General features: G+C 43.2%; 1 protein-coding gene across 18 annotated transcripts in view; it reads right to left on the bottom strand.

Moving 5' to 3' along the window:
• KALRN (kalirin RhoGEF kinase) overlaps positions 1 to 13,901 on the bottom strand; it is an 838,419-nt gene that overhangs the window by 317,611 nt on the left and 506,907 nt on the right. For all 18 annotated transcript variants that reach the window (XM_053918456.2, XM_053918443.2, XM_053918448.2 and 15 more), the window contains one exon: positions 7,897 to 8,088. In XM_053918456.2, coding sequence (XP_053774431.1) covers positions 7,897 to 8,088 — 192 coding nt within the window. The remainder of the gene's footprint in view (positions 1 to 7,896; positions 8,089 to 13,901) is intronic.

The raw sequence follows: 13,901 nt of genomic DNA, 5'->3' as shown, positions 1-13,901 counted from the left end.
AATCTTCAAGAGAACAAAATATCCAAATTGCTAGTTATAGAACAGAACTTGACTCAGAAATAGGGAAGGAGATTGATGCACTAGAGGCAAAAAGGTCAGTAACATCTTTCTCTATTTTCCCTTTTGTAAACAAAACAATCAGAAAGCCCAGAGGGAAAGGAGTTCTCAAATAGAACTGATATTTACTGAGGATAATTTTTGATTCTGCCCTTGTCTGGCTAGTTCTGGACCAGGGGAAAACTACTTTACTTCAATTACTTCACATTTAAAATGAAGTGGGTGTGTGTGTACGTGTCTGTGGTTCCTCTAGCTTGTCTCTAAAATCTCTTCTAGATCTAACATGCTATGGTTTCTCTTCAAAACTGATAGAAAGAAGGTAGTAATAGAAGTGCCTCTCTACAGCTTTGACACCAAGACATCCGAAGTTCAGACAGTGGAGCACCAGTCTGAGGATAATTGTGATACCAAGTTAAGATACTATCACAATCTGGAAAGCTTGAGTAGAGAGCTACTTGAAACTCCACAAAACCACATGCACACAGTCACCCCCTGGTGGCAGCAAACTTAAATTGCAGAATCTAAGGCCTAAAATGGACAGAAATAAACATCATTGCCACTAAACTATGATTGAAGGTCAATATTCCATTTCTTAAGCTGTAATTTTTCTACTATCTGAATGTCATGTAGGTCTCCTTCTGTACAGGTGTCTACCTGACTTATCCCTGAAGAACATTCCTACATTGCTTTGAAAAGAATCCAAATTAGAAGGCCACTTCATTAATAATTGATTAATTATCAGGTAGCCAATGAGACCCAGTCCAAGTGATCTCTCAGTTCAAGCCACCACACGCCAGTAATTGCCAGAACTAGGTAAAATTATGGAGTGAGGGAGCCTGAGAGCAGCAACTACAAGCTTTTTCCTCCTGTTCTCCTTTTTGGTTCCTCTTTACTCTCTGGTTATCTAGAGAGCACAGCGATTTTCAACCATTTTCTTCTCATGGCACACATAAACTAATTACTAAAATTCTGTGGCACACCAAAAAATATATTTTCCAATATGACAAAAAATAGGTATAATTTTGATTGAGTCACATTGGATGCCTACTGTTGGCTGTTGTCATTTTTTATGTGACGAACTAAGGGAAAAGAGGTCAGTGCCCCTGACTAAATAGTCAGGTATTGCATGTTCTAAAAATTCTTGTGGCACACTGGTTGAAAATCACTGGTCTAACATGTTAGCACTGCACCTTCTCCATCAACCCATCTGCTCCCCAGAAAGAACCTCATGTTTCAGCCCCTTCCAGACCCTCTCTTCTTGATCAAATGCACTGTACTGTGACCCATTTGTGCAGGGTTCTGTGCTCTGCTTGGCTATGGCTACTTGGTTCATGCTGATACATGCACTTAGATGGCTTTGTGTTATTTCTCTCAGAGAACACATGGTTGTGGCCAGAAATACCTACATCCAAAAGAATGGGCCTAATTTGAGAATTTCCAGAACCTTGGCAGGGGTAGAGGTAAGGGAGCATTTCAATGCCCTACATATTAGCTCTAATAGTGAAACCAGTGAGTTCAGGAGGGGCTAGCCCATGGACCCTATTCTGCTTGCAGAGTGAGACTGCCTGGGTAAAGGGCAACTGGAAAGGCAGGAAGCAGGGGACAGAGGAGGTAGAAACTAGGAGGTGTAGGGAAATCATGAGGCTTCTGGTGATTGCCTGTTGCATTTGTACAGCTCAGGCTGCCATTGCGCTGAACACTTGATTGACTCCTAGAGGTGTCAAAAGGAGCACGGACGCCATGGGGTGAACTGCCCTTCCCTCATTTTGAAGAGATTGTTTTTCTTTGGCATCGACTACCAGCTTTTATTTCTTCAATATACACCATGACAGTTTGACAACTGAAATAGTAAATGAAGCTGTCCGAGGCCATCAATCCCTTTTGAAGACTGACCTGGTTTCGGTTCCAGACTGGGTGGTTAGGGGAGCCTGTGCATGTGTGAGTGCCTAGTATGTGTGGTGTGCGTGTGCACGGATGTGTGTGCGCCTGTTTGAGCAGGAAATAACTGGAAGAATGATTTATCAAGGTTAGAAACAAATGGAAATGGGCATTTAATTAAGCTGTTTAATAAAGGGCTAATGTTGATTATCTTGGCCACATTCCTTTGTTAACTTGACTTTCACATTATTACTACAAAAATATCTAAAAATTGAAAATTTGAAAGCCCAGAAATTATAGCATTTCCCTGGACACACACTAAGGAAAGAGAATTCTGACTGGAAAATCTTTGAAGAGCAGATGATACTTGTTACAAATGTCTTTTCATTGAATGAAAAAAAAGGGGGAACTTGAGTAAATGCTTCTCCTTTGTCCTCTCTACCTCTCCAGACCAGCCCACAGCCAGCTGCCTTCTGGTCCCCAGACAAAAGAAGATATTTGAAAGTTCAGCACAATATGTACTAACAGCTGAGGCTCTGGACACATAAGAAGATCCCAAGCACATGTTTGTCACCTTTTTTTAAAACAACAACAACAAAAAAAAACATTGCTCTTCTAAGTATAGATGAAGTTTTATTTTTGTAAAATAATACTTACTGGGATTGTTTCCAATTTTCAATTGAAAATATCACTGAAAAATAGGGGATAATAGGAGAAGACCCATGAAGGAACATGTATAAAGGACACATGGACAAGGCCAAAGGAGGTAGGCTGAAGGGTGGGAGGTGGGGATGGGTGGGGCGGGGATGGTGGTGGGGTGAAAATGGAGACAACTGTATTTGAACAACAATAAAAATAAATTAAAAAAATGTATTAAACAAAAAAATTCAAAGAAAAATCAAATCACCCATAACATTCTTAACTTCTTTGTACATTTCTTTCTAGTCTTTATTCTATATATGTGATCAAAATTGTGTTCATGCTGTAAATAGATTTTATATGTATTATGATCTTTGACAAGGTAACTTATAATGACTGTGTAATATTTCACTATAAAGAGTTGCTTAATGAATCACCCAACATGGCAAATTAAGATGGTTTCTCATTACTCAAGACTATGAACAACACTGCAATGAACTGGTTGTAAGGTTTTAACCCTCCATCCACACTCCTCTGGTCACCAAGAATGCACAGAGCAGGGCCAACAGGATTAAGCAGACTCTTCAGTCTGCAGAAGAAATGAGCCCGGAGGATATCTTTTTCATATCTTTCTTCTGTCTTCTCTTTGGTCCTAATTAGAGTAAATCTTTTGGTGTAGGAAGTGGGAAAAAGTAAAATTATGAACTTCAGCCTGGGGAGTGATAGGAAGTCCAGGTTAAATCATTTCTGAAGATGGATACTGAGTTCCTGCTCAGAAATCTCCTATAAAGGGGGCTTTAATTCCTTCAAAACAACATCCTACAATGACATTCTATTACACATTGGAGCTCATGCAAAAACTCAGCAAATAATTGTAGGTAGGTAGGAAGGAAGAGAGAAAAGAAAGGAGGAAAGGAGGAAGGAGTTAACCATATCTAGGCAGGAAGAGTATACATCAATATTTATCAGCAACCCCAATAGCACCCATGGCCGCTAATGAAACTGAGCAGACCATCCATTCACTCTATTTATTGTAAGAGGAAAAAACAACCACAGCAACTTAAAATTCCATAACAGACTTGTAGATTAGGCTGCTAATCTTATCTTGAACAAAAAGCCAGAAGTTTGCCTATAGATGCAAGGGTATGCAGCCCAGGATGGCTGTGAATGCAGCCCAACACAAAATTGTAAGTTTACTTAAAACATTATGAGATATTTTTGTGATTACGTGTCATAATGCATTTAATGTGTGGACCAAGACACATTAAATTTCTTCCAGTGTGGCCCAAAGATGCCAAAAGGTTGGACACATCTTCATACAGTCAAGAGGAAGGATCATTAGGCCCAGGATCAGAGAAGACTCACACTTACTAGGGTTTGAGAGGTGGTGCATCTTGAGAGGTACTAAGTAGAATATGGAAAGATCATACCACACGTGTTCCTTCTTCATGAGACTATCCAAGGGTGCTTACTCCTGCCTACCTAATAATCCATTTCTGCTTACTACACAGGTCCTAGAAAAAACCTCCCATAGGTAATTCAGATTCCCCACCCCACTCCTTTTTATATACATTGTCCATAGAGGGCAAGTCAAAGAACTAGAGTAGAGAAAACATCTCATTGAGTGGGCTTTCCTCTTTTGTCACCCCCATTTTTTCTTTTCTTTTATAATGAAATGACAGCTTCCCATTGTCATTTGAACAGAAAACCTGTTCAATATTTATTCAGCATCTCTGTGTATCAGACATAATGACAGAAATGTACAGTAGAATCTGTATCTACACATCTAAACCCATATGCATACTCCACACATGAGCATTTCAAATTTAATGAATAAGAAAGAGCTCAGTGTGATCCCAGCACCATTGAAGGAGGTATGTACATGGTGTTCTGGTCCAGTCTAGGTAGGAAGTTAGAAGCACCAGGGAAGAATTTCAAGGAAAAATGATGTCTGAGTTGAGTCCTTAAGTTCCTTATTAAGCCTACTTCAGAGATGCTCTAAGGATAGATTTGGGAGGAAGTTTTCTACGAGGAAAAAAAGTGGTGTTAGTATTGTATTACTCAATTTTGTAATAATCATTATGACAATTATCACAAAGTTAACAGATTAAGTAATTTTCCCAAGTGCACATAACATGCCCAATGAAGATCTAGGTCTGGAAATCAGACTTCCCTGACGTCCAAGACCTTGCTGTACTTAATGTGTGGGAAAGCCTATGAGTGTTTGTGTGTACACACACACATGCATAATAATGTATGTGTGTAGAGAATACAAGTGTGCACATACACACACCCAAGTCTTACTCTCTACTCTGCCTAACAGTGGCCTCAGACATCTAGTTTTGGGGTGGGAAGGTGACTGGGAGGGAGCATGCAGATATAAGGTCTTGTTTGGCCCCTATAAACAGTTCTTCCCTGACAGATACTCAAAATGATGCTTTTCTTTCCATCCTGAAAAAAAAGAGTCAGAATCTGTTGACTAGAGAGTTACAGATCTCTTGAAGAGAAAGATCCTTACAATCACACACCCCTTTGCATCCAGGCAGGACTGCTCCTAATTTCTCTCCTACTTTGGGATCCTGAGGAAAGAGACTGTTACTTCCTGAAAGCCTCCTGTTTTCTCCTGTGGAGAAAGCTCCTCCCAGTGCCTATTTTCTGGCCTTTATGTAAAAGTCTGTGCAGCAAAGGAGAAAAAGCGTGGGCCTTGGAATCAGAAAGATCTAGGGTCAATTCCTACATTTACCATATCCTAGCTACAAGACCCAGGGCAGATTACGAATTTCTCTGATCTGTAAAATTGGAATAAAATGATAATTCTTATGGCTATTGATTAGATAGATAATATAGCACACAGGTGTTAAATATACTTTAGTTCCTGTTCTCCTTCTTCACCTTCCCCCAGTATTATACTGCTCCTTTTAGTACTATTTCACATGAAATGTGATTTTATAAGCTGAGCCTTATTGTGAAAACGTCACAAGTTCGAAGAGGACCAACCTTAACAAGGTTTGAGAGATACACGGGAAAACAACGGTCATTGACTATTCCCATCTGCCACACCACAACCCTGGCAACACTTTACATTTCTCACCTAAGGTCTACCTTTCCCATCAAGCCCCTGCTTTGGGGTTTGAAAATGTAAGGAGGAGAAAGAAGAGTAAGATGAAGGAAGGAGAGCAGAGGAGAGGAGGAGATACAAGAGGAAAAAAGAGGACTGCTGGGTGTGGGGTAGCAGTTCAGAACAAGGGTGCAATATTCAGAAAGACAGGCAAAATCTCTGTACTACTAGGAAACTCTGTAACCTTACATAACTTCTTTTCTGAGGCTTAGTTTCCCCACTTGAAAATGTGCTTAATAAACTCTGTATCATAAGATTACCACAAGGATTGCATGTAATGATATGTATCTGGCAAGCATTAGGTACTCAATTAAAAAAATACTAGCTAATATACACTGAGTGCTTACAATGAACCAAATCTTAGGGTAGGCGGATCACCCATAATACTTCAGGTTTACTTATTACTATTATTAATTACTGTAGTTGTCAATATCAAATAAAGAAAAAAAGAAAAAAGTCTTTTTAAAAAATTTTATTGTTTCATGCTGTACAGTCATTCCTGCTTTTTCTTCCTTTCTCTACTTCCACCCAGCCCCACCCAAGAAAGAAATTTTGAATTCACATTAGAACCACAGGAGTTTTAGGGCCACTGAGTCCAACTGCATGATTTTATAGATGTGGCTACCCAGGGCCAGGGACATAGTGATTTGCACCAGCTCACATAGCTCTAGAGCAGCAGAATCTGAACTAGAAGCTAAGCCTCCTAGATCCATGGACAGAAGGTGGGACATGTAGCTAGAAAGGGCTCCTGGAAGCCATGGTCACCCTTTCAGGAGTGGCACTTCCATGGAGACTGACCTAGCCTACCCCCTCCCTGGATAGCCAGTACCCCCACAGCCCTCACGAGGAACATGACTGCTGTTAATCCATGCTCCATTCTATAGTCAGCAGGCTCATAATTAAAGGAGAATACACATGCCTTTGGTTGCTGAGACCATTATTAAGAATAGGGTGAGCCACAAGCAAACAGACAACCAGGCAGGAAAACCTGGATTAAAACTAATCCCCTTGCTTCACAGACACTCATCAGAGAGTGGCTGTGGGTTCCATGGAGAGGAAGCACAGCCAGCTTTGGGAGCTAGCCAGCCCTTCGTCTGCCTGGGGAATCTCAGTTTAGGAAACATTATCTTTTCATGTTTTTTTCTGATAGGCGGTGCAATGATTTGCATTCATTCCCACAAAGTGTCAGAAAGCCTGTGAAGTAGTAATATCCAGACTTCTTAATGCATTTCCAATTTCAAAAATCAACTTAATTAAGTAGGGTTAATTTTTTTCCTGAGCAGCAATCAAACTTTAATTAATACTCCATTAAAATGAATTCCTGTGGGAACATGAGCATGCATGTACCTAATGAGTTTATCTGCCAAGGGTGTTGTTAGAGAAGATGCTAAATGTGCCTCCTCACTGGCCATTTACTCAATTTCAGAATGCCCCATATTAATCAAAAATGAAAAGCAATTGCAGGTTTGCAACCCTCCTCTCTCTGGGCACCCCTGCCTTGCCAGCAACATAACATAATCCATCCTCTCCTGTCCTGTCTCCACTTCTTGAATAACTCAGTCAGATTTAAGCCCAACTAACTTCCTCCTCTGTGGAGGGCAACTCAGTGCCCACACCCCTTCCTTCGCAGGCTGTCACTCCACAATAAGGCAAGGTGAGGACAAACTCACTTTAATATTACTCTGTAGCAGAGCTCATGATGAAGATTTAATCTTGTCTTTGTTTTAAAATCAAATAACACAGAACACACTTGCAAACTCTGTATGTTTCTTGTTGGCAACAAAGAAGATCCAAGTTGTGCAGGACCCAGATCTCTGAAAGGAAACAGCAACCAAGAGTAATAGGCTGTGTGGTGGAATGGGAGTCTCTGATCCTCATTTCCTCTTACAGTGACTATTCCACACCAGGGATTCCTAAATTTCTCCAGCTGAGGACTGAATGCTCTAGGAGACTCCAGAAACCACCTGCCTCTGTGGTGCCCTCCTCACTAGAGATGAGGAGGAAATTTTGCCCCACATTGTTTGAGACTTAAATACAGGCTATCAGGAGCAAATTGTTAATATCATCAACCTTAGGTGGCTAGTAACCCCTAGGCAACCAGGACCGTGGGCATACCTTAAGGGTCATTACACTAGGAAACTGACCTAACCCTTGCAAGAACAACTCGACCCAACCAATGCCCCTTCTCCACTAGCTGATATTACCTCTTTGGTGTGTGTGTGGAAGGAAACAGACATGTCCAGGAGAAGCTTCCGCTGCTCCACCCTGCGCACGAAGTCTTGGATGCGCACCTCCAGGTGTCGAGCTGCCTTGTAGATCTCCTCCGGGTCACATTCCCCAGTCTGCGCCAGCTGCTCTGCTGCTTCTAGGAGCTTGTCTGCATTGGTGTACGTGTTCTGCCGGCAACAACAGTGAGAGAAAGTCAACTTGTAGTCACGAACCAAGCTTCTTGCCTTTCCCCAGCCCACCAGGGGCTGCCCAGAGCTGGAGCGCAAGGCGTGGGCGCTGAGCCGACAGCTCCCTGATCTGGCACAGAGGAGCTAAGTGCTGAGCCGCCTGCTGCCTCCCAGCAAGCTAGCAGCCTGCCTGGCAGCTTGGCACATAGCGGGCACTAGCTGAGTGTCTCCTCAGTCCCTGGGATTTCTCAGAGGTGGGGTGCCCTGGAAAGAAGGGAGGAGACATGTGAGAGTCCCCAATCCTCATCAGCTCCTTGACCCACCCCCGACCCCTATGAAGATCCATCATTGCCCGCACATCTCAGGCTGTAACTGTCAGAGTTGAAAATACCTCATCCACAAAGATCGTCTGGGAAACAATAACTGGGAGGCTTGCTCGACTTTTTTGCTCAAGTTCCTTGTAACTACTAGTGTTTATCTTTTGAAACAGAGCTATCTCTTAGGAGGGGAAGGGGTCAGCAACTCAGGGGGCTGAAAGAAGGAAGTAGCCACAGCCAGAGTGAGGACATGCAGGCTATTCCCTGTGTGCCCAAGGGAAGGCTTAATCCCTACAGCAAGGTTGGGGAGGAGTCTGGTGACTTCTGTGAATGCACATATGCATGTTCACACACACTCCTCCACCGCGTGTCTGTACCTACCATGGTATTCTCCGGGGCATTTCAAAAATCAACCAACTTACAGTTCTTATTCATCAGGATGCAATAGTTATTACATGCATGCCATGGATACAGCTTTTCCTTAGCAGGCTTCACTTTTAAAAAGGATCTAATATTCACCAATTTAGAGCTAATGAATCAGTTGCACATATTTCTTAATCACTCCTACAGTCACAAAATGCCCTAGAGAGTGGTGAACAAGTGGTTCCTGGTGATGGTGCGAATCTGGCAGCAGACACAGTCAGCATCAAACACAAAGTGAATGAAGAACTGAAATGGATTTATGAGCGATGACTGACTGTGTGGCGCTTTACTTTCCTCATGGAAAAGAGGCCTCCAGACTCTGCAGTTTTTTGGTCTCACCCAAAGACACCTGGGTGTTAAGGGTTGAACTGCATGTCCTCCAAACTCACATGTTAAAGTTCTAGCCCCCAGTACCTCAGAATGGGACCTTGTTGGGAAACAGAATCATTGTAGGTGTAATTAGTTAAGATCAATTGGTAGGGTGGGCCTCTGATTCAATATGACTGGTGTCCTTACAAAAAGAACGCAGTGTGAAGAGCCAGGCCACACCCGAGGAAGCAGAATGCCAAGTCAAGCTGAAAGCAGAGATCTGGGGATGTGTCTACAAGCCAGGGAATGACAAAGATTGCCAAAAAAAACTGCCACAAGTTAAGCAAGAGACATGGAACAGATTCTCCTTCATATCCCTCAGAAAGAACCAACCTTCCTGACACCTTAATCTTGGACTTACAGCTTCCAGAACTGCGAGACAATAAATTTCTGTTGTGCAAGCTACCCAGTTTATGGGACTTTGTTAATGCAGCCCTAGCAAACTAACATACGGGGGTGGAAACTTCCAGAGGCTGCTGAAACACTTGTTTGTCATGGCTTTTAGGAATACCAAGAGTGGCCTCAGGGGATCTCTAAGACACGCTGTCTGAAAAGCAACTGCCCAAAGCAAGTACTGTCGCAAAGCAGGTGAGATAGGAGTAGGGCCGGGACTAAAAAGGAAGAAAAACTCTTTGGGTCATGGGAAATCAGATGATCCCTGTGTGAAGAAAGAAGCTTTGTCAATGAATTAAATAAGGGTATGTCCATCCTGAAAGCAAATGAAGGCTGTACTTGGAGTTATGGAAATTCCTGGAGAGACAGGAAATGACAAGCCATAGAAGACCTCTGGGGCTGCGGGCCACGTTAAGGAAGGCTGTCCACAATTTCTAGGAAATATGCCCAGAGCTGATGGAAGAGAGTTGTTCCCCGCCCCCCCACCAGGAATTCCTCAGATCTTCCACTTTAAACTTAAGGGAATCTCAGGAAACCCCAAAGAAACACAGAGGTTGTAATTTTGTATTTTCTGGCCAACAAACAAAAATTTGTAGCAAAGCCAAAGGAGGCTAGCTTTTAAGTTAAGTTTGGGGTCAAAAGATAAATAAAAAACAAAACTGAAGTGCCCACTGCTTATAAGGTGGACAACTGTCCCAGTTTGCCCAGGACTTTCCTGGTTTTAGCATCCTGGAAAGTCTGTTGGTCCTGGGAAAAGTGTTGGGATAGCTGGTCACCCTAGCACACACCCAACACTGTACATATCTCAGGAGTACAGATTATATTTACACACACACACACACACACACACACACAATGCATGCTGCCTCAGAGGGGAATAAAATCACTCTTGAGAGAAATAATATGAAAACACATAACAGGGCATGCAACACAATAATAGATAATTACGGATTAAAGTTTCTCAACACAATATGGACGCTAAGAAGAAAATGACTAAAAACTGAGAAAAATAAGAGCTAATAACTATTAAACATTTTTTCAAATTCCAAGAACCATTCTAAAGATTTATAAAGCGAATATGGAGGGAAGATGGCGGAGAGATAGGTGGGAGCGGAGTCCACTTCCCCTCAACAGTGAAATACCCAGTGAAATACCTAGCTGATCTGAGGAGCAGAGCGAACAGCCAACGGTATTCCAGCATATATGAAGATCGGAGACCAAAGATAGAGGACATTGAAAGATCTGATGGTAAAAAGAGTGCTTCAGGACAACAAGATCCCCGGGACCCACGCGGGGATGAGGGTGACTGAAGCCCCAGCCCGGGTGCAGGGTCTGCTGCAGGATTCTTGGGAGAGGGCCAGGCTGGGCTGTGTGAGCAGCCAGGTGCTTGTTTGGACCAGGGGGGCTTGAATAGGAAGAATTTCTCAAAAAGGAAAAGAAAATACAGGCTCGTAGTAGCTAGTTAGAGAACTCTCCGCAGCAGTCGGGGCCTCTGGCACCCCTCCCCCCCTCAGCCCCTGGACTGTGAACTCGGAAAAGCAGCACCAGCGCTCACCTGAAGCCCGGCTGGCGCGCACTCAAATTAGCGGATTAGGGGCCCACACCTGAAACCCCAGGTGAGCGCGAGCCCTGATAAGCAGCCCAGCTGCCTGGGCGCCAGACCCAAAGTGCCCCAGTGGGTGCGTACCCCAATCAGTGGCCTGGGGCCCACACCTGAAACCCCGGGTGGGCGGGCACCCTGATAAGCGCCCAGCTGCCTGGGAGCACAGACAAAAAGCTCCTGGGTGAGCACGCAACTGGATCAGTGGCTGGCTGCCCCCGCCCGCAGACCCAAAGCAGGGGATCAGCAACCAACTGAAGTCCAAAGCGGAGATCGGCCACACAACTCCATCAACGGCCTGGCTGCCTGCAGGCGACCACAGCCAAAAGCACTGGTTCTGAAAAACTCCAACGTAGCCCCTGCACACAAAACTCTGCAGGGCCTACTGGCTCTCTAGGAGGAAGGCAGAACGCCCAGCAGAGGGGAGCTGCAGGGCTAGGAGAGACTGCATTCCCGGAGAGACTGCATTCCCGGAAAGACTCGACCCAGTAGGGGGCTGAACTACCCCATAGCAGCACCCAGAGCCCCTAGCATCTAAGACAGCAAAGAGCAAGAAGGTGGAATGTGAGTTGCCCCTAATTGGTGCAACTCAAGGACAGCACAGCTGGTGAACTAAAGGCCTAGTGGGGAGCAGAAGGACCCGGAGGAACTAGACTGAAGGCTGAACAACAGCGAAGAGTGTGGCTCAGGAAAGGAGAAAAGTGAAACCAATCCTTCGAACCACCCCCTCCCGTTCCACAGACAGGACGACCAGCAGAACTAACCTGACAAGTTTAAAGCCAGCAGAAGACCTTTTTTTTTTTCTTTTTCCTTTTTTCTTTCCTTCTTTCCCCCTGAATTCCTTCTTCCTTTCTGTCCTTCTTTCTTTTCTTACTACTTCTTCCTTCCATCCTTTACCTTTTTTATTCCACTTCCTGCCTTCTTTTATTTATTCTGTTGTTTTAATTTTTGTTAAAAAAATTCCTTCTTATCTTGCCTCCGATCTTTCTTTATTCCTACTCCCTTCCTTCCTTTCCTTTTCTATTCCCTTTTTCCCTCCTTCAATTCTTTTTTTTTTTTTTTCCCCCATTCCTCTTTTTCCCACAGGTGAGACAAGAAAACCTGGAGTGCTGAAAAGACCAGAGTTAGACTGTGTTACACCCATAAACATCAGCTCAAGACCAGTGAGCACAGGAGATTAAGGAGACAGCACCACTGAATCCCATTGGCATTCTACCATAGGAGTTCATACCATAAACCCAAGGAGTCAGAATAGATCAACTTAAGAAGCAGAGGCTAACAAGAAGAGTCTCACAAACAATGGGAAAACAAAGAAACAATTCCCAAATGAAAGGAAAGGAGGAAGCCTCAGAAACAATGCTAACTGAAAAAGAGGCAAGTCAACTATCAGATACTGAGTTCAAAGCAATGGTCATCAGGAAGCTCACTGAGCTCTCTGAGCTCAAAGAGAACTACCAGAAACTACAGGGAAACTACAATGAACTCACTGCAAACTATATCAACATGAAAAAGGAAATAGAAACTATCATCAAGGGCCAAGAGGAAATGAAGAATACGATTTCTGAATTGAAGAACACAGTAGAAGGAATGAAAAGCAGACTTGATGAAGCAGAGGATCGGATCAGCAAGCTGGAGGACAAAGTAGAAAAAAACACCCAGAAAGAACAAGAAAAGGAAAAGAGGCTCAGAAAGAATGAAGAGGCAATAAGGGAAATGCAGGACAACATGAAACGTAACAATATCCGTATAATAGGAATACCAGAAGGAGAAGAAGAAGAGCAAGGGATAGAAAACCTGTTTGAAAAAGTAATGATGGAAAATTTCCCTAATCTGAGGAGAGAAAAAGTCACCCAAATCCAGGAAACAGAGAGAGTCCAAGCAAGAGGAACCCAAAGAGACCCACTGCAAGACACAGCATAATTAAAATGGCAAAATTCCAAGAGAAAGAGAGGATCTTAAAGGCAGCAAGGGAGAAAAAGGAAGTAACATACAAGGGAGCCCCAATAAGGTTAGCAACTGACTTCTCAATGGAAATGCTCCAAGCCAGAAGAGAATGGCAAAAAATATTCCAAGTAATGAGAACCAGAGGCCTGCAACCAAGACTACTTTAACCAGCAAGGCTCTCAATCAAGATAGAAGGCCAAATAAAGAGTTTCCCAGACAAAAGAAGTCTAAAAGAATACACTTCCACCAAACCAGCTCTGCAAGAGATGCTAAAGGGACTGCTTTAAGGAAAGGAAGGAAAAGAGAAAGAGAGAGGAACACAGGTAGGAAAAAATGGCAATGAATAACTACCTATTGATAAGAACCTTAAACGTAAATGGATTAAATGCTCCAATCAAAAGACATAGAATAGCTGAATGGATAAGAAAACATGACCCACACATATGCTGCCTACAAGAGACCCATCTCAGGACAAAAGACTTACACAGACTGAAAGTGAAGGGCTGGAAACAAATTTTCCAAGTGAACAGACAGGGGAAAAAAGCAGGGGTAGCAATACTCATATCAGACAAAATAGACTTCCAAAGAAGGGCCATAAAGAGAGACCCAGAAGGTCACTTCATAATACTCAAAGGAAGAATCCACCAAGAAGATATAAACATTGTAAATATATATGCACCCAACATAGGAGCACCCAAATACATAAAGAAAATCTTGGAGGACTTCAACAAAGATATTGACAGCAACGCAACTATAGTAGGGGACTT

The sequence above is a fragment of the Desmodus rotundus genome, chromosome 2, assembly GCF_022682495.2.
Source record: "Desmodus rotundus isolate HL8 chromosome 2, HLdesRot8A.1, whole genome shotgun sequence".
Taxonomy (NCBI): Eukaryota; Metazoa; Chordata; class Mammalia; order Chiroptera; family Phyllostomidae; genus Desmodus; species Desmodus rotundus.
The sequence above is the reverse complement of the archived record's forward strand: the minus strand, read 5'-3'. Positions and strand labels throughout refer to the sequence as shown.